Source organism: Perna viridis, chromosome 2, assembly GCF_037379345.1.
Source record: "Perna viridis isolate PV_CMFRI_1.1 ecotype Kerala chromosome 2, ASM3737934v1, whole genome shotgun sequence".
Classification (NCBI taxonomy): Eukaryota; Metazoa; Mollusca; class Bivalvia; order Mytilida; family Mytilidae; genus Perna; species Perna viridis.
The window spans coordinates 55,470,141-55,496,305 of NC_142446.1; the positions used below are offsets into that span (position 1 = coordinate 55,470,141).

At 32.0% G+C, this 26,165-nt stretch overlaps 1 protein-coding gene across 6 annotated transcripts in view; it reads right to left on the reverse strand.

Annotated features, from left to right (window-relative positions):
• Nucleotides 1–745: 745 nt before the first annotated feature.
• Nucleotides 746–26,165, reverse strand: part of LOC148626118 (lysosomal-trafficking regulator-like) — a 72,416-nt gene continuing 46,996 nt past the window's right edge. For all 6 annotated transcript variants that reach the window (XM_088569775.1, XM_088569774.1, XM_088569778.1 and 3 more), the window contains 20 exons: nucleotides 25,716–25,889; nucleotides 23,877–23,953; nucleotides 22,993–23,181; nucleotides 19,425–19,570; nucleotides 18,225–18,330; nucleotides 17,059–17,120; nucleotides 16,267–16,478; nucleotides 15,433–15,677; nucleotides 14,772–14,838; nucleotides 13,535–13,682; nucleotides 12,300–12,440; nucleotides 10,905–11,122; nucleotides 10,212–10,439; nucleotides 9,457–9,649; nucleotides 8,574–8,809; nucleotides 7,683–7,825; nucleotides 6,785–6,882; nucleotides 5,650–5,806; nucleotides 5,057–5,131; nucleotides 746–4,407 (listed from right to left, as the gene is read on the reverse strand). In XM_088569775.1, coding sequence (XP_088425901.1) covers nucleotides 4,281–4,407; nucleotides 5,057–5,131; nucleotides 5,650–5,806; nucleotides 6,785–6,882; nucleotides 7,683–7,825; nucleotides 8,574–8,809; nucleotides 9,457–9,649; nucleotides 10,212–10,439; nucleotides 10,905–11,122; nucleotides 12,300–12,440; nucleotides 13,535–13,682; nucleotides 14,772–14,838; nucleotides 15,433–15,677; nucleotides 16,267–16,478; nucleotides 17,059–17,120; nucleotides 18,225–18,330; nucleotides 19,425–19,570; nucleotides 22,993–23,181; nucleotides 23,877–23,953; nucleotides 25,716–25,889 — 3,042 coding nt within the window. In that variant the 3' untranslated portion in view covers nucleotides 746–4,280. The remainder of the gene's footprint in view (nucleotides 4,408–5,056; nucleotides 5,132–5,649; nucleotides 5,807–6,784; nucleotides 6,883–7,682; nucleotides 7,826–8,573; nucleotides 8,810–9,456; nucleotides 9,650–10,211; nucleotides 10,440–10,904; nucleotides 11,123–12,299; nucleotides 12,441–13,534; nucleotides 13,683–14,771; nucleotides 14,839–15,432; nucleotides 15,678–16,266; nucleotides 16,479–17,058; nucleotides 17,121–18,224; nucleotides 18,331–19,424; nucleotides 19,571–22,992; nucleotides 23,182–23,876; nucleotides 23,954–25,715; nucleotides 25,890–26,165) is intronic.

The following is a 26,165-nucleotide window of genomic DNA, read 5'->3' on the forward strand; positions in this document are numbered from 1 at the left end:
TGCTACCTATCCAGGTATATTAAACTATATATGGTACAGTGAACCATATTTGTTAAGGTGAACTATATTTAAACTATATGATACAATGAACCATATTTGTCAAGGTGAACTACTACTCGCCCATGTGTGATGGGCAAGTACTTTAAAGACTGCACTGATATTTTCGAACATTTGAGATATATATCCAAACAGTTGGGTAACTTGTATTTGTCCAGGTGTAGTGATAGTAATTTGTTCTGGTGTGTAGCCTGGTGTAGTGGGCAGACAACTGCCAAGGTGCAGTATTTCTCCAAGTACAGTAGTCTTACATTTGTCAATATCCAGTAAACAGGAGTTTTTCCTGGTGTCTTGAATTTGTATTTATTCCAGTGGCGAATCTAGAGGGGTGCAGGGGGGTTGCGTGTCACCCCCTTTTTATTGGAATTTTTTTTTTTATTTTCATGTGTAATACAGACAAAAACTGGTAAGTATTGTCCTATCACCACCTTTTTGAGAAACCTCAGTTGGCACCCCCTTTTTCAAAGTGTCTGGATCTGGCCCTGTATCCAGATTATGTAAAAAGTTATTTTTCAAGGTGCAGTGGAGAGATATTTGTTAAAGAGAATTGGAAAAGTACACACAGATTTTCCTTTGACATGTTTTTGACATAGAAATGTTTTCAAACTAAATTTGTATAAGAGTAATCAAGGGAACCAACGTTATAGTGGAAATCAAAAGAATGTAATGCAGGGACAAAGATCAGACATGGACAGACAACAGTTTATTTTAAGCACTTTTATTATTAAAAAAAAACCATGCTGTCATAACAATATAATAATTACTTCTTGCATCAAATGCGCCAAATAAATCAACAAACAAACTTCATTAATAATTAAACAAATAAAACAAAAAACTGAATATCAGCTTTAAAAAAAAAGAAACCAAGGACATAATTAGGATAAAAATGTTATCAAAATCAGTGCCCATCGGACACAGGACTAATAGAAAATACTATGTACACAGTCCAACAGAATTATTTGGTACAAATCTACATTTAGAGAAGCAATTTACTATGAAGGATAAGAAGAATAGGTATGGTGTATATGTCAAAGAGACAACACCCCCACCGGGATGAAAATGTCAGCCCAAGGTCATCCATTGGTCACATGATTGCTCCCATTTGTACTGGCATTACAATTTTTGTCATGAGTAAAAGTGATAAAAAAATAAATTTTCTGTACTGTAATATAGATCAATATAATAATCTGGCAAGTTCTATAATAAAGACGATCCAATTGTAGAATATTTACCTTTGATTAGTGAAATATATGTTCATCCAAGGCCCAACAATTTTATGAATTTTTATGAACAGATCCTGAAAAAAATTTTGTCCATTGAAAATGGGTTTAAATGACTTCAAAATTCTTAAATTGAAAGTTTTATTTCCTCTATAAACACTCCAAAAATGTCTTTCTTCACAACACTGTCTCAACCTACGTTGATACCTAGAGTGTTTCTAAGTATGTTGAAAGCTTCTTATCAATTCAACAGTTCTGTGAAAAAAAATATTTAAGGGTATTACTTCATGCCTGATTCTTATATGGATAAATATAATTTCTACAAAAGAGCCTTTGAAGAATGAACTTCAAATATACAGGCTATTAAAATCTAAAAATGATGAATAAAATATGCTTCTTTCTGAAAGATGGAATATAAACAATTCTAGAATACATTTTCTTGGTATACAATATTAAATTTCACATTTGATAACAATTTTAAAGTTGTACAAAAATTCAATGAACATTATTTTATGAAAGCACTTATAGATATCACAACATATCAATATCAAAATTTCCCATTTAATATCAATCTATGGAAACATAATGAAAGACATTTATGAAAGCACTGCTTGAAGTTTTTGACAATTCATTTGAATAAATGCATATTTTAAACAAGTGACTTATTTACAAATGGCATTTGTACAATATAACAACAGAGAATTGAAGCTCAAGAAACATATAGATAATGACTCGATTCTAAATTTTTAAATAAATGTACAATATTAAAATGCTCAATATTTAAGTAGCAGTCTTTCTAAAAATCAGACAGAAGGTGATTCATGCATGTCAAAATCTCATTGAATTCAGTTTTATTTCTTCTTCAGAAACAATTACTGATCAAGTAACTAATCTTAGTTTTTCATTTTGTTATTGCGCTTTTGAGATAAAATTTACTAGTATATAGATGTACATGAAATTAGAACTTTACAAGAGTTATCTTTCTTGACTTGGTTTCATTTGGTTGATTTTAGTGGAAGATGAATGTACAATTTTCTAAAAAGTGCAGATCTGAGTGAAGAAATGATTATTGTTATGTGAAAGTATAGCATATGTAGACTGAAAAAGCATCCTTTGTTCGTTGTTCTTTCTTCACCATGAATTACTTTACATTTGGCAGTGTCTGAATTTTATATGGACTGGTACTTAATTCAATTTCTTTATAAAAAAAACAATATAACACACACTTACATGGATTAACATACAAGATAAACACAAATACATGTATATTGCATACAAAAGTTGGAATGTACAAGTTAAAAACATAACATGAAAATTGTTTTTATCATTCATTTACAAGTAAAACCTTGATATCAAAATAGAGTTTCTACATATGTACTATGATCTAAGACAGCTTTTATACAAGTGCATGAGAAGGTCTCCTAGGGTCAAAGGTGGAAAGGTAGTCTTTGTATGGGTAATGAGGTGTTCTCCTAAGATCAAAAGAGACCTTTTACTTCATATGGGGAGATGAAGGGGTCTCCTCAAATAAAAGATGGCCTTTATATGGGTGGATGAAGGGATCTCCTAGAATCAAGGCCTTTTCATAGGTGAATCAGGGGTCCCCTATAGTCAAAGGTGGCCTTTATATGGGTGAGTGAGGGGGTATCCTAGGATCTATGAGTGAATGAAGGGCTTGGTATTAAAATCAATAAATATTAAATAGATAAATAAAGCTTAACCTTTTCAGACATCACACAAACTTCTGTCAAAGTACTTTAATTCGTGGATACCAATTTTCGTGGATTAGGGATGAAACACAAGTTCATGGATTCTTGAATTCGTGGTTTTGAGGTTTTCAGTATACACCTCAAAGGGATTCTACTTTTCGTTGGGAACCAAATTTCGTGGTTCAGCTTAACCAAGAAAACCACGAAAATTAGTACCCCACGAAAAATTGTACTTTCACAGTATAACAGCATTGTATGTACTATTATACTTTACACAGTGAAACCTGTCCAAACCAAACTGAATCCCCCCTTATGGCCTGAGAAATTTATTTGGTTAAGGCAGGTGTCCTGTTTACACAGGTTGAAAATGTATTGAAAATGATATGAAAGGACTTTAGAAATATCTGATTTATACAAGTTACTGGTCAATCTAGGGTTTGGTTTCATTGCAATTAAATTGATACAATTGAAAACCCCTAATATAAGAGACAGTACAAACAGATTAGAGTGCTTTTTAAAAGCACTGGATAAAATATGATACAGTATAACTTTTATAAACATGAAACATCAGGACTTATCAGGAAGGTACGTGTAATCATGTGTTTAACTTTCGCAGATGCTGTTTCAAGGGAGACTATCAATTTTTGTTATTTTTGGGGTAGACAAAAAAAATCATGAATTATTGCACTCGCAAAATTGATCTGAACACCATTTAATACTGATCATTTGTTGTACATTAGACAGATTCCACAAAAATTAGTAACTGCATATATTAATACGTTTACAGTAATTCCTTTAGACAGATATTATCTATATATATAGGATCAAGTTTTGACAAGTTTTACTGTCATTTTTTTTTTACACAATTTTCATATACAGTCAAACCTGTATAAGGCAGTCACCTCTGGGGAATACTCAAAGTGACCTAAACCAAATGTTTACAAAATGGCCAATATAAGAAGTCAGAAAGACGATTTTGGCCAAAAAATAGGTGACTGTTGGCTACATTAGGGAGGTGACTGATGGTTTGAGTTAAAATATATATACAGAGAAAACAGTTGGGCAGGTTTTAAAATGACTGTTAAGTGAAGGTGATTTGAGGAGACAGGTTTGACTGTATCTAATACAGTGGATTTTACACCATTCATTAATAGAAGCCTGGTCGACAAAAAAAAATTCAACAAAAATGAAAAAGAGATTTACAAATAATAAGAAGTTCAAATGTCCATTCTACAATAGATGATAGATTTCACAGTATGATTTATGTTGTTCTATTAATTCTAATCGTCAAATTTTATCCTAAAAATGCTACAAACTTATGTGGTAACAAGTGTTTGTTGTTTGATGGTGATTCCCATAATGCAACAGTGCCATCTGACAATGTAGAGTAAAGTCTCTGAGAGTCACAGGTGAACGTCACACTGGAAATCAAATAAAATATTTGGTTACTCATCAATTAATACATCCTGCAAAATAAATTGATGGTTGCCTATGTGTATGGAAGTTTTAAATATTTTGATGAAAATGAAACAATTGCTTTGAAGAGAAATACAGGAGTCGATGTCCACATGCCTAACTTGTCAACATTGAAAAAAAAATTATTGAACCTCAAAATAGATTCTGTTACTTTAAGTGTCAGTCTCTGTAAGAATCAGGCAGTGGATAAAACATGGTATAAAATAACTTACTACTTTTTTATAGTTTAATAAAACTTTGAATCATCAGAATCAAGAAATAAAGACAAGATTTGGTTCAATTAGTTATAATTTCATGGAAAACACTGCAAATAAACATTTAAAGGTCAGATAACTCTCAAACTTAAATTATCTAACATTTTAAATGAAACAAGGATACCTAGTAATGCCGAGATCAAAAAGTGGACATTTCAAATAAAGACTTCTGTGAGTAAAAGTATAATTTTAGATTGGTAGGTTTTTGACAGGCATGTTAAGATTTTTCATAATAATCACTATTTACCTGATTCTAACAAGGACTTACACTTAATAAATACTATAAGAAAAAAATGATCAAAGTAACAAGTTACAATGTATTGACTGTAGATAGTCTCACCTTATGACTGGCCTTAACATGAGATTCTCTGTCTGTAAATCTCGTAGATGACGTAAATCTATTGTACTCCAAATTCTGAAAAAAATATTATTGTTAAAAATCAAAAAATAAATTAATATTTTGATCAATCAATGAGATACAATAGTGTTGATACAATACAACTAAGCTACTGAAATGGAAAAAAAAAACTAGATCTGTCCTTTTGAGGGATTAAAACCTACAGCATGTGGTGCCTACACACATGCATATCTTTTACAAAACTTGTCGAAAAACAACATAACTGAAAATATGCATATTTTGATACAGGGTTCAAACACTAGATCAAGTAAGCTTCATGAATACCATTTAAGTCGTGAACAACATAATGTTGAACACAGCAAGTTGAAAAAATATTCCTCTGGGCACAGCTTGATTTGACTGTAAAGGTCAGACCCTGATATTTGGACAAGAATTCGAGAAAGAAAACAGTTTATGATTAGATACAACAGATATCTAAACCTTGAAAATCTTTAAGCCTCTGTCATTGAAATTTTTATTTTTGGATATAAATATGGCATTAACCAGAAAAAATACCAATAATCTCAAGACATTACCTAATGACACCATTATCTAGTCCTCCTGCCACCACATTGATGGACTGACCCTCTGGGGCTGTAGAGAATGCCAGACAATTGATCACATGATCCTGGGATGTGTAGGTAGCTATCAGATCACTGTTGATACTATGGAGGTGTAAACAACTGCCCAAACCTAAAACAAAAATCATTGATTGGTCAAACCTATTATGACAAAAAAAACATGGATTGGTCAAACCTATTATGGCAAAAAAAACAAGGATTGGTCAAACCTATTATGACAAAAAAAAAAACATGGATTGGTCAAACCTATTATGACAAAAATAACATGGATTGGTCAAACCTACTATGACAAAAAAAAACATGGATTGGTCAAACCTATTATGATAATGTATGTTTGTGTTTTAAACTTTGTCTATAAAGGATGTAGCTATTTGTACTTAAAGAACATTTGATTGTTGATTATGCACAGCTTTGTTGTTATTTCTCTGATGGTTTGACCAATAAGAATATGCAGGACTTCCTATAACATTCACTGTGTGTTTGTGTTTAAACTTCAAACAATATCTTCCTAAACACATATGCCATTTCCAAAGCACATGACTTTTGACAGGACAATTTTGAGCCATACCATGAGGATCTTTAGTCTTTCCTGCCACTTTTGAAAAGGGTAGGGTAATCAAGCTGAAAAAAAAAAGCCGCCTGGCAAGTCAAAAGAATTTGAGGGAACATCACTTTAGGTAAAATTAACAGAAAGGGGCAAGACCTGGACCCCCTGAGGGTCTATGCCCTCCAAACACTGTCTGCAGGGAATATTAATCATGACACATCTCAAATGTCATCCACCTGAAACAAAATTTAAATTTTCAAGGCAAACAACTCTCACAATATTAATCAATCATCATTGATTTTCAACTTGTCTGAAAGATTCATGGCAGTAACCTCTTAATATACTCACAGACAAAAAATTGATCTCAGCTGAGCATATAAGTCATCATATATAAAATACAATTCAAATAAGGCTGTCAGTATCTAAAGCCTTAATTTCAAATAAGTCTTGTTTGTAATTTCATACAAAAGATGGCATCTAACACCTTTTCCTTGACTATAAAATCACATGCATGAAAACAATGAGGAATAAAATACCACTTACCGTGTCTACTGGAGAAGGCAATATCCCCAGAGGTAGGACTGATGGCCACAACATCTACACTTTGTTTATTTCCCTCTATAGATCTTACATAACTTAACCTGAAATAGAGTCATTACATGTCACAAAATTCTGCACATTCATAACTTCTTGTGGAGATTGATTGATTCTTAACAAGGAAGACAACAAGTCTTGAACTTCTCACAGAGACTGATAGATTCATAACAAGGGAGACAACATGTCTTGAACTTCTCATGGAGACTGATAGATTCATAACAAGGGGGACAACATGTCTCAAACTTCTCATGGAGACTCACAAATTCATAACAAGGGGGACAACATGTCACAAAATTCTCATGGAGACTGATAGATGCATAACGAGGGAGACAACATGTCTCAAACTTCTCATGGAGACTGATAGATTCATAACAAGGGAAATAACAAGTCTCGAACTTCTCATGGAGACTGATAGATTCATAACAAGGGAGACAACATATCTTATTAAAACTGCCAGATTCATAACATTAGATGTAGTATACATTATATAACAGTAAATTTCATTGATGATACCAAGCTCCAAATCATATCTGATGCCAATCTAATAGTACATATTGGAGGAATTTCTGGTTGCAACCACAAATATAATTCTAAATAACCTGCATGATCATGGGTACTATTAGTATGATAAAAATATGGAAGTATGTAGCATATTTTCATCTCAGTATATATTGTCCTATGGGTGTGCATTTTGTAACTGTATATGGATGTTTATTCTATTTTCTTGTTCACCAACTGTGTTTAAGGCTATCAATAAAACCTTGAAATCTTTCCTGCATCAATTAAAAGAAAACAGTTAGGAAATTTGGAACAGTAAAAAAAAATTAAAAGAATAGTGTCTTACTTGTTAAGATCCCATATAATACATGTCTTATCTTCACTAGCACTGACAAAGATACTGTATGGTTTACAGATGACTATCTGTGTCACCTTCCTGGTGTGGCCGTACAGCACTTTCTTTTCTCTCTTGATCTGTATATCACTTGCCTACAATATATATAAATATATATATATATATTCTCCTTCAGTAGTGTGAGCTTTAGCGAGCATGTTAAAATCTTAATTTTAACATAGATAGTGGAGAAATAATATAAATCAAGAATAGGCTAAAGGAGAATTGATTTCTCCCATGAAGTTGGAAAATGTAAAATGGGAATGGCAGAACTTTTGCAGGAATTTAATCACCCCCTGGTGGTCAAAATGTCATGGACATTTTTAATCACCAGCTTAGAATGGGAAAAACATACATTTATAAGTAACAATCCACATATTTATAAGTAAAAATTCATATACAGCCAATATCATGATTCAAGGCGACAGGTGTAGAAAAAAAACACCAAGCAAACAGTATTTTTTACCTACATATACATGTACCATATTTTCATGTGACTATAGTCATTTACATACAGATTTTGGAGAAAATCTCCCTTTTAAATCAACTTGTAATAGAATTTTTATATAATAAGCTGAACAACTGAAGGGCAAACCAAGGTTATGGGGTCTGTAACTGTTTCTGAATAAGAAATGAAGTTGAATTCTGTGGTTTGTTGGGGCAGTACTTACTTCAACCACTGTGACTGCCCCTGACATGGAACCACACTATAATCAGGGTAAATTTTATGAAGTCAACAAACAAAGCGTAAATTGGCAAAATTGGAAGACAGTAAAATGCAAATTTGAAATAGCGGGAATCTGCTAAAAAGCGTAAAAAAAACCCCATCCCTGTATAACATACCTTAGCCTGATTAAAAACAGTCTGGTAGACGGTGATAGAACCACTTTCACATCCTACAAACAAGTATGGACAATCGGCTATGGCTGCTATGTATGTCACCATATCATACGGACTGTGTAATATCAGATTGAGGTACGGTTGGTCTGGTTTATTGTTAATTCTCAGTATACCATCAGGGAACTTCCATGTAACAATAGCTGCCCACACTACATCTGTTGTATTGTACAAGGTTGACACTAGGGAAAGACAAAAAAATGTTGCACAATAAATATTAGGATCATAAGGCTCATATTGTTTTCACATTTGTTATACACAGAAACCAATCTAAACTGAACCCTAAATAACATAAAAACCTGTATAACCAGACACTTTTTTTGGATATGTCGTGTCAGTTTAATAAATGTATTTTGAACCTGAGTAAACCAGACACCTGTCTAAACCAAACAAATTCTACAGTCTAAAAGGGTTTTGGTTTACACAGGTTTCACTGTATATTTGAAGGGCAAAAGGTTTTGTGAAAGGTAAATGCATGTGTTTTTAACTAAAATACATGTATAAGGAATTCAAATTATTTTGTTTACATACACTACATGTATGTTCTAAAGACACTGTAAACAACACTTGAATACTTATTTGCACTTTTCAGGATGTTAATTGGGTTTTGCTACTTTTTACTTTCTGACAAACCCCTGTTTAAATGTATTACGTAAGAAAGATACTTATTCTGACAACTTGTTTTCATTATTTTTTTGCTCACCATGTTAAAGTGAAAATAAATTGCTCACAAAAAAAAGTTGTTATTCAGTACCTAAGATGTAAAATGTGAAAAATGACAACACATCATTCTAAGAAATGTGTGTATGTATATCTAGATCTTGCTAACCTTTTCTTTTACTGTTCATGGTGAGACAACAGGTATCCATGCCAACACCAATGACATCTCCTGTTGGTAGTGGAAGAAGTGTGGCCACTACCTGGGAGTATTTCTCTTGCCAGACCACTTGGGGTGGAGGTTTGGAGGGAGATCCAATAAAATTCCCCCATTTAATTCCATCTACAGTATCTATAGGACAAGGCTGCAGAAAAGAATGACATATTTAAAAAAATAATTGATTTTGACTGCTCAATTTAACGGTAATTTTAACTTTCTCTGAAATGCATGTATTGATTTATAATTATGTTATTTTACATCCTAACATATTCTACATGCCACATTGTCTACATAACTACAACTTCCGCTGTACACAGTCTTTGCCATATTCATTTCTGACAACAAGCTCAAGCTCAAAAATTGTTATAAACTTATATAATTATCATTGGCATTTTAGCCAAATTCTGCAAGCCCACCAGCATTTTTACCAGCCATGTCTGTCAGGCTGGTGGTCAATTTCAAGGACTGTGTACTCATTAAATAAGCAGTTACGTATGATTGATATAAAAACATTTAAATTTGATAGTCCTTATCGAAACCTTGGACACTACAGATTTTCGAGGTTATTGTACAAAAGATGTATATTATCAACTGGAGGAGTTGGGTATCAACTTAGCGTGCATTGCCCACAGTTTTTTCTTTTCTTCTTTGAAAATGTTTGATATTTCTCTTTAAACACAAACACATGCATCTGACATGAAACTAACCACATATGAAGCAAATCCATGGTCAAAGTCATTGTCCACACTAACATTGTAGGACTGTTGTACTAGCTGAGAGATAACTTTGGATGTATTTTCCCTAACCATGGTTCCCTGAGGGTGGGGGTTCCTAAACAGCTGTTTGGGTGTCTGTCCATATGTCTTGACCATAGCCTGCAAGGCATTTCTCTTCAGCTTGTCCTGAACACTGTCTACATCAATACCGAAGTAGGTCTGGAACAAATTAATATTTTGATACTACTGGTAAATCTCATTTTGCTATGAATGGAGTATTCTACTAAACTCCACTTTTATAGAAAGAATTATTTAAATGGGGAAACATAACAATCTTAATATCAAAATTGCACAACAATTTTACTGTCAGCTATGACGTCATGAAGAGGTTACATACTACAATAGCAGATTTTTATGTCAGAACACTTCCCCTTATTTCAAAAATTTCGTTAATTTCATGCAAAATTTGGGCAAATATGAACAATTAACAGCCTGAACAACTTTTAAAAATCTCTGCTTCCACCCCATTTAAAATATTTCCATTACTGAAATGAAGATGGTTCTTCACAATAAGATAAATTCAGAGTTATTGAGACCTATACCAATTCTCTAAGATTAATTTTAAACATAAAAAAAATCTTTAAACCTCTACAAGGTGTATTCAATATAATGTTAATGACTTACAGCAGGATGGAATACATTAATAGCCCTAACAGCAGGATCACCTTGTTGTTTATAACCAAACACTAAATCTATCCAGTGATGAAGGTTCAATCTGACATAGTCTGACTCTAATGCCTGTCTCATTATAATCATAAACAGTCGAGGGTTGTCCTTACACCAGCGAGGTAACATTACGTCAAAGACATCCTCGTTATTCTGTCTCTTACCAAAGGCAAATCCTGTGAAAATTTGATAGGAATAATATAGAAATATTCTGGAAGTGTTTACCAGCCCACTCATGTGACGTGATGACAATTCATATATTTGACTTACTGTGAACGTACTATTGTTTGTGGGGTACCAATTTTTTGTGGTTTTTGTAGGTAGGCCCAACCACGAAATTTGGTTCCCAACAAAAAGTGTTCCTTTGGTGTGTATACTAAACCCCTTAAAACCACAAATGCAAGAATCCATGAACACGTCTTTCTTCCCTAATCCATGAAAATTGGTATCCATGAATTAATGTACTCACAGTATTTTACGTAGCAGTCTTTGTAAGAATCATGCAAAATCTGAAAAATGTGATACACCCCAAGAATGGCTACATATCTTTTATTTTTGTAATTAAGTTGTTTTATGGGTCTATACCATGAAATGTGTAATTATTCATTCAAATCAGCCTGCTCTTAGGAGATAATCAACATTAAAAATCCAATGGATTCTATTGTATTTGAGTGTCATTTACAGAGTTATCTCCCTTAATTTTGAACTCTACAGTACATTCTATATAATTTTTATCTCCTAAGAACACGGGATATACCAAAAGCTGAATGTTAATTTCTGTTCACTATTGCCATTCAAACAAAATATCAAAAATAAAAATATGTAGGTTTTTTACCTATGAATCACATTTTGTACGATTCTTAGCTGGAGTGCTATTTAAGAAAATAATCAGTAAAATCCTACTTTGTATGATTTTTACATAGGTACTATAGAGATATTCATAATCTGTAGAGTGTAATTTGCAGTCAAAATTCATAGAAACAATGAAAAATAGTAAACACATCTGGTATAATAATGGAACTATGATTTCTTATTGTAAAAATAAAAGCATATTTAACACAAGTATCAATTCTTATTACAAAATTAAAATAATCAGCTTATCATCACCAAGAGTTAAATTTTCGTTACAGATGCCCCCTGTAGACATTCTTGTCTCATATTTTGAATACACAAATTATTGTTTGCATTAGTTATCATTGAAATTTTTCCGTAGTGCTAAAAGTTAAATGATGTGTTCTTAAAAATTGCAGTGGCTCTCAATTTGCATTTTATAGGAATATTACAACAATTTCTGTATTTACAGTTAAAATCTTTGTTCTCCATTTTTTTTTAATAAATTACATTTGCTGTTACCTTCAAAGTTTTTCAAAAATTCAGGCAGGAAAAAGAATTCTGGAATCATTTCTTTGAAGTCGGTAGATGACTGAAAACTTGCAAGTCTCCAACAGGTCTCCATATTATGGAAGGTTCTATCAGGTAAGTCAAAGTTGTTGTCTGTAAAAATGTTTTATCATATCATTATATTGATCCCAATTTTTCGTTAAAAAGGGGCATTAATGGAACACTAAGTGATATCCTGCCATGTTGTGGTGATAAATTGGGGAAAAATGTTCAAAGTGGCCATACTTGAAAACTACATTTCAAATTCTCAAATTTTTAAATTTTGTTGCAAATTAACCTTAAACTGTACTAAACAACTAAAAAAAATCAATGTTTTGTTCTCAAGTCATCCTCTAAAAACTGTTGGGGAACAGAGAGATGGATGTGCATCTTTTTGGAGGATATCACATAAAAGCAATAACCAAAATACTGGGAACTGTCAGAGAACAGACAGACAGATGCATGCGCAAATTTTTGAAAGATAACACATAATAGCAGTAAAAGAGATACAGTAAGTGTTACTATTTCCTAATCTTTTTTGTTAAAAGTGTTATTTAATAAGCAATTATAAAATGTTTAAGTATCTTCAATTCATTCTTTAAACTGTAAATAATTCATAAACTGACAAACAGCTGAATTAGTTCAAAACTGTATAGTATCACAAAACTTCTCAACAATAGTTAAGTAGTACTACAGCTACGAATCACACAAAGTCTGTAATATGTGATACACCCAAAAAAAAGGATACACATTTTTATTATTGTTATAAAGTAGCTTTACAGGATGAAATGTATAATCCTGCATTCAAATCTGTCTGCTCTTAGAAGATAATTCACACTGAAATTAAAATGGTTTCTACACTATTTTAGTATCATTTACTGAGTTATCTCCCTTTATGTTGAATTGTACAGTACATTCTATATAATTTATATCTCTGTCAAAACAGGGGTTATTTGAAAAACCACATGTTAATTTTTGTTTTGTAAAACATTTTAAACACAATATAAACTAATTAATGTAGGCTTTCCAACCATGAATCACATTTTGCATGATTCTTCGCTGGAGAACGACTTAACTGTTTTTTCGTAGACTTAAATATCTAAATGCTTTTAAACTTAAATAAACAGCCTTTTTTTCACTAATTCAATGAACATATTCAAAGACAGTCTGACATCCGTTATTATCCTAAATATACTCCTTTCCCCTACCTTGATAGCTAACAAACATTTTTGTGAAGGGTGGAAGTCTGACCAGGAAGTGTAATACAATTCCACTGTTAGAGTAATGGCTGCCATAATGGTATGGTCTGACTGCTGACTGGTCTTCCATAGATCTCTCCCATTCTAACTTAAGGGCCTGTAAAAAATAGAATTGTAAAAAAATCATGTTCATGGAGACAAATATCAAATCAGTGCTACACGGGCGGATTCAGGTAGGGGCGTGACAGGCGTGCATCCCCCTAAAATTTGCAAAGCATGGGTTGTCAGGGGTAGATTTAGGCGGTTTTAGGTTGAAACTTTAATTTCTCAATAATTTTACCACAAAAGATATCTACATTGCACCAACTCTAGAAGAAAATTGCAAAAATTTAACCTAAAAAAATTTTTCTACTCGCTGCGCTCGGCAAAATTTTAACTGTGGGTCCCACCCCTAATCTAAAATCCTGGATCTGCCCCTGCTACACATGTTACCAATTACTGCATACTAGAAAAAATATTTTAAAAAACTGGAGATCACCGCTAGGTATATCTAAATCCCAAAATTTTATTTATTTAATAATCAACCCAAGAAAAACATTAAAATATCTTATAAACTAGGTAATTATTCTTTTATTATAGAATAGTCTTAATTTCCAATCAAAGATCCTCACAGGTTTCAGTTTTCAACAGGTAAGTGTAAGTATCTACAAGAATCTGGCAAAATGGGAATAATCAGAAACATGCATGTCAAAATCCCACCTATCTGACAATATAATTTCACTCAAGGATGATGTCTCTATTTGAAAAGACTAAAGACTAAAGAAAATTAATCTCTGCATGACTGGATTTGCTCAGAAATTTTTCAATAGAATGTTAAAAAAATTAGGTTTTTGACAGAGTTATCTGCCTGTGAAATTTTCATTTTCAGTGAATTTCAATGAAATTATAACTCAATTAACCAAAGTGATATGGAAAATCTTGTCATTTTTCCTTGATTCTGGTGGTGCAAATACACAAATTAAACTTTTAAACTCTTTCATACCATGTTTCACCCACTGCCTGACTCTTACAAAGACTGACACTTAATACAATTATTTATTACCATAAACACAAGACAGTACAAAGTTACATTTACAGGAAATAATTCCATCATTCAGTAAATTATAACAAATAAATAAATATATCTCAGTGATATTAGTTGGGATCCCCTTTTCTGAAATATGAGTTTTATTCATGTAGTATGTACCTCGTAATTTTCCTTGTACTTCATTTCTTTACTTTCATTTTGTACAGATATTGGTTTTGCCAAGTTCCTGGAACATAAAATATATCCATATTATTAAGATCAGTTTTAATTCAATATTAATTTATTAAAAGCATAGTATCACTTTAACTAGAAACTTGGATACACATTTATTAATATTAGGAAGTTTTACCGTGAAAATACTTATATTTGTGGGTATCAATTTTCATGGTTAAGGGGAAAAATACAAGTTCATGGATTCTGTCATAAACAATCCTTTTCGTCGGGAATCAAATTTTGTGGTTAATCTTAGCCATGAAATCCATGAAAATTGGTACCCCGCAATTACCAATAGTAATTTTATGGTAAATTAAACAATATAAGTATCTCGCGCATAATTTCAAGATTTTATTTCTGTTCTTTTCACAACTTTATCACTTTTCTAAACTAAATTTAGAACACAATCAATTGAATGGAAAATACTGAAATTTTCTAAAGTAACGTTACAAAAGAAATGTGATTAGGAATGACAGAATGACAGATTTTACTGGTAAAACAATATCGACCCTCTCCAACAGTAGGGGAGGGGGTATAATTATCAGGCATATAAACCGATAGAAAGGCAATAAACTAATCACAGTTACAGCAAGTATTATTACAATACCTGTACGATTCAGCATTCAGTAAATTCAGCCGATCACTAACATAATCCTTCAGTATAAATGGGAAAACTGGGTATTGCATTAGGTCATTAAATGACCGACCAGCCAGTTTGTTAAGGTGAGTTAGATAGTCAAAGTTTGTCATTAGTCCATTCTGCCATGATTTCTGTATATCTTCAATGTTCTCGGTTAGAATCAGGTTAGATAACTCAAAACTCATGAACTTAATGTATAGCTCATCTCTCTCCTGAAAAAAATCAAATAGATTAACAAATTAAAAACAGTTAAACCTGTAACTGAACCCTAAATAGAATGAAAACCTGTCTAAAACCAGACAGTTTTGATGTCCCTTCATATCACCTAAAATGTATTTTGAACATGGGTAAATTAAATATCTCTCTGAACTGAAAAAATTTACAGTCCAAAAGGGGTTCATTGTAGACAGGCTTCACTGCATAATATACAGCACAGCAGCAAACGGTTGGATTTTTTTTTTCATACGAAACAGCGAGCTCCAAAACAGCATATGACATTCAAAATTCATTCTACACACTGCAGCCAGCCCTCTAAGAAATTTCAAGAATCTTGAAAAGTCAGGGAAAAGTTCATAATCTTAAGCCACGTCTGAGGAAGTTAATAAGAAAGGAAACAAACAACTACCGCTGCATGGAGCTCAACGAAATAGTTCAACCATAAATTTCAACGTCCTCAATACAAGGACATTTTTATAATATTTTTGATAAGAGCTCAACAATACCATAACTTAAAAATCAAGTACTGGTAATTGCATGATAAAATACAACCATATTTATCCAAATAATGCTAAATTTACTGACCCACTTTTTTTCACATGCTAACAGACAAGTTCTCCCATTGGTCAGGAAAATCTCCAATGCATTGTCCCTCAACTGGTACCATCTTTTGTGTATCTCCCTTATCTCATCATATGGCCATGTCATTGAAAGTTGATCCTTGTTGCCAAGCAACACTTGAGTATAGTTAGCATCAGTGATGGCTTCATCGGCTACGAAGAATACACTGTTTTCTCCTAGAAACATTAAAAAAAACATGAAGTTGCGTGCTTTATTGTACTAAGTATATCCCAAACCAGAGAGTGCTGATATTGAAGAGCAACCAAATCACTAACAATGTATAACCCATCTATAAACTAGCCAAATACCACATTGGAAAACAATCTGTCCAGTGAAGTCAAAATTTTTGTGAGGAAAATTCACTTTTTGTATTTTACATATAATTGAAAATGGGAAAGTCGAAAGGAAAACAAAGTTGATATCAGACTGCAACCAATACTGCTTACGATATTGAATGCCACAAATCAATCAATCTATTGGGAATCTGGATTTTGACAATTGCAACAAAACTTGGGCAGATGGACAAACACCGTCATACTAATATACCAGTCACTCACTGAGTGAGGTTTACATTTAATACATTTAAAGATAAGCAAACAAAATCCACATTAATACCAATTTTTGAAACTAGTCCTCATATTTTCTAAACATGATTTTTAATTAAAAAAATGTTGATTCTTTAATCACATATTTATGAAAAAGTTCTCTACCATTTGATTAATATACAAACAAATGAAGGTTGTCATAGTAACTCACCAACAAGTAGTTCCCCTTTACTTTCAGTGTTAGGTGCCACAGCAGTGCATTTGTAAGTGTGTCTAAAATAAAAGAAAAAGAAGGAATTAAAGTTTGTTTGTATGTCTTCCTCATTCCAAAGTTCAAAGTGGTACAACTCCCACAATATTCAGTGGAACATAAATTATTGGTAAAATGCACAACCACATATCACATCCTACCTACGTAAAAAGTTTCATTTAATTTCTTGCAGTAATTCTGTAGTTTGCCTGCCTCAAATTATAACTACGGGTAAAAAGGTTTGAGGGACTGAAAAAAGGGCAGAAATGCTTTCAATCTTGTTGGCAGGGTATTTCAATGACTATTATCTCAGGTGAATGTTGAATATGTTGTCAATGCCATAGGTGTTAACCTTACTGAAATTTCCCTGGCAAAATTTTGTTGAAAATGGAAATTTGCCAAGGTTTTCTTTTTTCAACATATTTTATTACACTGTGTCAATATCCCATGACATCCTTTGTCTCAAAAATAACGCATAATTTTTCCCCATATCACCATGATAGCAAATTAATGATCTTATTCACAGGTTTGAGATCTATTTGCTTTGACAAGAATTAAGGCAATTTACTACTGTTTTAAGCCAAAAATTTACATAAAATGGGAGAAATTTCCTCACAGGTCAAATCTGATGCTTTAACATGGACATGTAAGCAGAAAATTGTTGAATTTTTTATGGAGTATTGGGAGGATCATACCAAAAACGGGAGACTAAGCACTCCAGCTATGAATCATGCAAAATGTGATTTGTGTATTAAAAGCCTACATATTTTTATTTTTGATATTTTGTTTGAATTGCCATAGTAAGCAGAAATAAACATTCAATTTTTCATATAACCTGAGTTCTTAGGAGAAAAAAATGATATAGAATGCAGTGTATATTTCAAAAGTAAGGGAGATAACTCTGTAAATGGCACTCAAATACAATAGGATCTACTGGATTTTCAATGTTGATTATCTCCTAAGATCAGGCAGATTTCAATGAATAATTACACATTTGATAGTATAGACCCATAAAACAACTTAATTACAAAAATAAAAATATGTAGCCTTTTTTGGGGTGTATCACATTTTTCAGATTTTGCATGATTCTTACAAAGACAGCTACTTAACACCTATACAATACTTACTGTATCTTTTCATTCCTATAGAGCTGATAGATCAGAGCAGCAGAATCTGATACTTGGTGGTCATCTTCAAATAGGTAAATTAAAGGTGGATCTATCTCTTCAGCATCTAAATGGAAAGTTTCATTACTTAAGTTTTCACTATGATTTAAAACAACCTAAAATCTTTTTGTAAATATTAAATTTTTGCCTTCAAAAATATATATCCTCCTCAACCCTGGGTTTACAAGGGAATAGTAACCCCAAAAATCTAATGATGTTATACAACCTGCAGCTTAATTAAAGGAGTGTTCCATGTCTCCACCTGGCCCAAAATGTTTATAGTCAAAGGGGTATAACTCCCACAGAATACAGCTAACCATACAATTCCAGATATTATGCACAACTATATATTTCATTCTAACAACCTACAAAGTTTCATCAGATTTGGTTTGGTAGTTTTTAAGGATGTGTCCTTACAAAAGTGTGATAGACAGGCAGATCGACTGAACAAAAACAATGTATCTTCCCACTTTGGAGGGGGAAATATAACTATCAAGCACCAATATAAATGTATCCCTTCCAATTTACATTTTAATGCAATATTTGGTGTCACATTGAATTTCACTGGAAAACATCATAATTTTTAGGGAGTCAATTCCATAATAATCGTTTTTCATATTTATGGAATGCAAGCCATTTTAGCAAGTTTTTCAAAGGGACATAACCCACCAACACCTGACAACCTGGTTGGTGGTCTCATTAGAAAAAGGGAAAACAGTAAATATTTTTCATGGAAACTTGAACTTTTTTCACTTCGGAAGTATCCAGGTACTTAAAATGGCTCTATGAAACTGAATGTATGTATTTGAATTTGAAGTTCACTGCTGTCAATTGCTCCAATTTGACAGTAAACCAGTCTGATGATAAATTTAAAGAAAGTTACTCTTTAATGCTTAAAATCATAAAGAACGAAGCCAAAGTCGGGAATATGAAAAAGGACTATTGACAGTCACTGACTTCATTTGTTAACTCATAGGCAGAGTTATATTACAAGATGTTAATTTTTTTTATTTTCAACATATATATTTGATATTTGCTTACTGTTGTATTTGAAGAGCTACTGTTTGAATCACAATTTTTAAAAAATGTCTTTGTTGAAGATAATATCAAATCAACAAAATACAGCAATAAACAATAAACCTAAATCAATAGACACAATACCTAGTTTATATCGAAATTCTGGATGGAGGAACCTTGGTTTTATCCCTAGATGGCACCGTTTTAACCTCTTTCTGACTCTCCCTGGTCCTTCTGTAGGGTCTAATTGCCATGACTTGGGGTAGGATCTCTCACTGTACCATACAGCCCTAAGTATAAAGTTTTGTACTGTAAACATTTATTAAATACTTGCAGTGCATTAATTTTCAATATTTTCACAGTAGAAAAGTGCGAAAAATTACCTCCCACAAAATCAGTTTTATAAAAATGCTAATGTTTTTTTTTTTTTAAACCACAAAAAATTGATACATGAACATACTCACTTGACAGAATCCACAAAAATTAACAACATCTAAAATTAATTCATTTACAGTATTTGAAAATTGGTTTGGGATAATGCTAATACTTCATTGAGTCTTTTTTTAAAGCTGCCTATGAATTATGAACCAGCTATTCAGAAAAGTTTTTAACATTTTTCACTTTTAATTTCACAAAAAACAACAACAACAAATGAATTCTTTTTTTTTTTCTCCACTTTATATAAAATTTTTAAAATTCATTATCTTATTTTTGTTCTTTTTGATTTACAAGATCTTTGATAGTGAACTTTAAAGTCTTAGACACTTAAATTTTGTTTTGGAACTTTTCGAACATTTTAATACATACTAAAATGCTTACCCTAATCAAAAATTGAAAAGTACATATATCACTACAGATGTAGCTGATTGTACTCTCATTGAAGTAGAGTAAATTTAAAGGGTCACTAACATTTGACCTACATCTACTTCAGATATCACCACAAAGTCCATCACAAAGTATATTGACAATAAGATGTCAAAATGGTCAGATATAAAATATGATATTCACATTTCATCAACATATGTTGAACTCAAGCAGTAAATACATTAACAGAAAGAAAACAGAATTATTGACCCCTAGTTTACATGGTATCAGTATATTTTCTACTGTGTCATAGTTAACTGAACACCGCTTTTTCTCAATTTGGTCTATTATGCCTCAAATAGATTCGATAACACATACATCTATAAAACAACCTAAAAGTTACTTAAATTCATCCTTATGCATCTGCGATACAAATATTTTTTATGAATCAGGAAAAAGTGCAGAAAAATATTCCTGCTATTTACTCATAATACATTTCAACTAAATTTGACCTATTAATATCTAAAAAAAAAGACAAACTCTATAATCTCTTTGATGGTTTTCTGGAGGTTACGAGGTATACATACTTGGATAATTCTTCATGTGCCACACCTTATATACATTTTGCCTGATTCTTAGACAGAAAAATACTTAATTACGACAACTGTAGTATTTAACAGTTTGTTTCCGTTTCACTCCCAACCGTACAGCCAAGAGAACAAAAGGTTTGGAACAAAGACCTTGTATAAAAAAATTATCAGGACATTATCATACACCACTACCATAACAATTAGTCCAAAGGCTATTGATTAATTAAAACTTATACAATAAAAGTAAAAAAAAAGTTTAATCAGGAACTCATCTAGATCATCAAATAATATTTCAGAAATAATTAGATAAAGTGTTGCTTAGATTTCTGTGATGTACATGAAGTTGCAGGTATTGTCATGCTAAGTATATTTCCATTTCTACAAGAAGCTGATTCAGGATAGTAACGAAACTCCCTTACAAATGCATGCATCGTCTACATATTAGAAGCCAAATGCCAAATTTGTAATCAATCCATTCATTTGGAGTGGTGGTAATTGACCCAATATTCCAAAAAGATTTGTTGAACAAATATTTTGCCCCATGCAGGTCCAGGTGTCAAAAGAATAGGCCTGCAGCAGCGCTAAGATTGTTGTAAAAGGTGACTAAATAGTGCTCAGAACCCTAGCAGGGGGCTAGGGCGATCTGCCCACAGAGCAACTGGGTTGTGTGCCCCAGGTGGGGGAATGGGGTACCCTTGGTGTGTTACATGGTGGTGCAGTGTTGGGAAAGATGCCACGTTCCTCGCATGTCAAAGAACCCCGTTAAACTCTGATAATCAGTCAATCAATCAATTTAACAAATATTTCAAAATCCTGAAAAAAAGCAACTGAAACCGATGGCTAGCAGAAACTTGACAATCTACAAAGCTCAAATCTTTCATATGATTTATAATTCAAAAAGCCAGCACTGAATACCAAATTTCAAAGATTCCTTTCTACTGCTTCAAATCTTTGTTTAGCTACAATAAGAAAACCCCCAAAACAGTAACTGCTTATTTCAAACAAAAAACTGATAATTCCTAAGCCAAAAAGTCTTACAATCTATCAAACTGTGGTGATTCAATTACTGCCACAGGATTCAAGCCATTTTCAATAACCACATTTTCTATAAATTTCATGGGAAAAACAGATTCTTTTTCTGTTTATTCTTGGAATAAACTATAATCAAATTAAAATTTTAACATGCTCTCTGAACCTGGCATGCTGAAAATTTGAATTTTACCATCTTGAATGGAGAAATAATTTAAACCACTCATTATGAAGGAGAACCTATATCTATATTTGAAAAGAAAACAGATGGATAAATTGATATTATTTAATGTCCAGACCAATATTTGGTCATACTTCAGTCCATACCTATTAATCAAGTATCTTAAAGTTCATATGTTTATACAATTTTTGCACCCAAAACTTCGAAAATCAAAATTTAATTTTGTAATAATGATACCAATATAGGACAAATCCAGATACAACCATTCAAGGTAAACTGGACTCTAAAAGAATCGAAGTAGAGCAAAATATTAAGATTCAATTGTCCTTCAAAATACATTTACATTTTAGCTACATCTTAATCTCATAACTCTTTAAGACATAGCACAAAATGAAAAAAAAATATAAAGATAGGTATGTCTAAATGATCCAAAATCTAGAGGGCTGGCCATTTGACCTAGAAGTGATAAGTGAAATCAAAGTACTGTTAGCCTGAGTGTAAGGTTATCTATCATGAACTGATGACCAGCAATCATTTCAAGATATATGTAAAGATACAAAATCTTAAAAATCACGTAGAATGGTTAGAAGGCCAAATGAATTATTACTAAAACAAAATACCAAAATTAAACAATAAATAGCCTTTAATCAGCAGTAGAGGTAATGTGAAATAATAAAGGATATCAGATTTCATAGTTAGCAAAAAAAAACCTTGTTCTTGAAATATACATTCATATATTTCCTTTCCCAAGCTAAAATGACTACCTATCACTCAAAGAGAAATAAAAAATTGCTACGTGTAGCAATATGTCCCCTGCCATAGCAAATAAAATTGAAGTATAAAGGTCCAATAACTCCTGCAAAACTGTCAAATCAAAATGATGGCACAATATGATCAACAACATGCGGTGAGTAACAACTCTACAAATTTTGAACAAAATATGTTGAGCGGTTTCTGAGGAGTGTGACCGAGGGATGCATGGACGTACACTAATATTTCTATGTCCCCTTCAAGGTTGTGGTGGGGACAAAAAATGCAGCACAGACACCCAGACTGTGATAATTCAATGACATACTGGCCTGTACTATTTCTTAAAATCATAACCAACCTATCATGAGTGAGATTCTGTACGAGTTCTTGCCACAGTTTCTTGATCTGTATTTTCTCAGTCATTTTTTTCTTGACATGTTCTACCATCTTATTTCTTTCCTGTGTTTGTAACTGTGTGACATTTTGTGTGACATCCATGGCCTGTTTAGACAGATCCTGACATAGCTTATCAGTCTTGGTCTTGATCCTGAAAAAATAATTATGCTAAAGGCACACTGTGAAGTACAAGTTGAAAACTTTTATAGGCTATATGCAATATCAAAACTTCTATTTCTAATTTAAAATTGTTAAACATTTTTCTTGTATGTATGACTTTAGCACTACATATTTTTAGGTAAAAAATAACAGACACTATTATACCATTAACGGTAAGGCAGCAGAAATTAACAACATTGGAGGTGAACATAAAGTTCAAGAATCAGAATGGTAAAATCTTACTTAAAAAGACCCATAACATGTCAGGACCTGCATCACTATCACACCTTTGTCAGCACATACTTTCATGAATATACACATGAACACTTTGCAAAATAAGATAAAGTTTGTATTCATGGTAAGACATTGCTGAAAAAATGGCTTAACTCAACAAATAGTAAAGAGCTTTGAGGAGCACAGCATGATACAACCAAAGAATGTTCAATTCTGTTCCCTTGGGGAAAGTTTGGGCACAATATTTGTTTTCGACATTCTTTAACATAGGGTCTAACAGTTGATTATGGACAAAACAAATGAACTGAACACAATATTACACAATACAAATTCGAGTTTCCAACAAATGTCTTTTTTTCGCTAACCACGAAAATTAATACCAGCATAAAATAAAATGTAACAACAGTACTTGTCAACATATAAGTTTTTTTACTACCATAAATAGTGAAGTACCTTTCATAAACTGGTTTCTTTTTCTTTCTAAAGAGTTCTCTCCCTTGGAGTGTCTTTGCTGCAATTGCCCTTTTCTCCTTGAAGTTAGAAATTATCAATTTAATTGTGTATTTTTTAAAGTGAGGGTAATACATGTAATAATAAGATAATGAATTGGAAAGAATAAAAAACAAAATATGATTATGAATGCCAAAGAACAGCCAGATTCTTCTCGCACACAAGTTAAATATTAATGCTTTCTCGGCACGAGTGATCATATTATGGTTTTTTACTCTTTTCAATTAAAAAGTGAAATTACCAAATTTATTTCACAGTGTGAATTATCAAAAAAATTTTACACTGGGAACATATGGTAAATCACTGCTATCTATGTAATAAATATAACTCTACACATGGAAAATATTTTATATTTGTTTCATTTTCTACTTTTTTATTTCAAAAGCAATTTTATTCTATATTCATTATAAATAGCATTTTTCCATGCTTTAAATCAAGTTTAAGTACAATTAGGAATTTGAATTTGAAACAATCACAGTTTTCTGAAAATGTCCAAAGGGATTTTATACATAAAATAGTTCTCAGCAACCAAGAAAACCATTATAGGGGTCTTAAAATTCATCAAAGTGTGATATTTTGCCTTTTTTATGATAAAACAAATCTATTTTAATCCACTTTTTCGAAACTTAGATTGTAAATTGTGGTTATTTTTGCTCTTTAAAAATTTTAATTTTGGTGAATGAATAATTACACATTTCATAGTATAGACCCATAAAACAACTTGGTTACAAAAATAAAAATATGTAGCATTTTTTGAGGTGTATCACACTTTTCAGATTTTGCATGATTCTTACAAAGACAGCTACTTAAGATTGCAGTAGTAAATAAATGGTATCAAAACAGTCACATTTCATCATCATACATATTTATATTTGATATTTGCTTACTGTTGTATTTGAAGAGCTACAGTTTGGATCACAATTTTTATAAAATGTCTTTGTTGAAGATAAAATCAAATCAAGAAAATACAGCAATAAACAATAAACCTAAATCATTAGACACAATACCTAGTTTATATCGAAATTCTGGATGATTGATTAAAGTACATATATGACACCTTACACATTGAATAAACAACCAAAATAATAAACAACTATTCAAACTGATAACTTGTTTCACCTTTTGACCAATGGATATGGGTTTAAAATCACACAAAAGTGCATAAGTACATGTGTACTTAAAGAAGGTTAAACACAGTTGAACTTTTTCTGGAGTCACTTAAATTGACAGTAACAAATATAATTTATAAAATTTATTGTTTAAAAACTAAAACTATTTCAGAAAAACTTTTTATTTTACGACATATATTTATAAATGTTTAAATATGTTTAACATCACCAAATGATGGTAAAATTTACATAGAATATTTTGGATAACCGATATCCTTCTTCAGCATAAAACTAAACTTGTATATTAACAACAAATCAATATCAATGTATTTTTAAAAGATACGGTTATTGATATTGATATTAATAAATAGTCATTCTATCCACAGTCTTCTATAACAGCTAAAAAAATAAGTGGAAGGTCCCAGAAATCATAAGTCAAAGAAGAGAATGATTCAGAAGTCTAAAATCACCAACTCCCTCTACATAGATTACCTCCTAGACCAAAAATACAAACTCTCTCTACATATATCACCTACAACTAGATACCCCCTTTACATAGATCACCAAACCTCTAAACCAAGATCACAAAACCCTTCTATTAAGATTGCCACCCCGACCACTTCAACATAGATCCCCTAAAAAAACATCCCCCTCTACATAGATTTACCCCTACCTCATTAAGTTGTCCTATCTGTGCCTCTGTGAGTTTGGCATTGGGGGAGAATACCATTATTTTCTGTGATTTCAGTATATTAAGAAACTGATAGGCATAATCTCTTTGTTGAGTGTTTAACCAGTCTCTCCATGTAGTACAAAGATCATAGATATGGATACCCATCTCTAATCCCTAGAAAGCATAAGTAATAAATATGTAAATCCATGAAAAAAACATTCAGTTTGAAATGCACATTTTTATACTGTATAGAGTTATAAGACATGGAATATTGTTTACATAAAATTTGTATGAATTGCAGACCCGTTTACGCTACTTTAGGACAAAGAATAGTTTTAGTCCTATTTTATGAAAATGAGTTGCAAAATCTTGAACTTTGTGTCATTTCAACATAGGTATTATGAAAAGATTTACAATTCCTTAGACTGTAATTTGCAGTCAACATCTGTA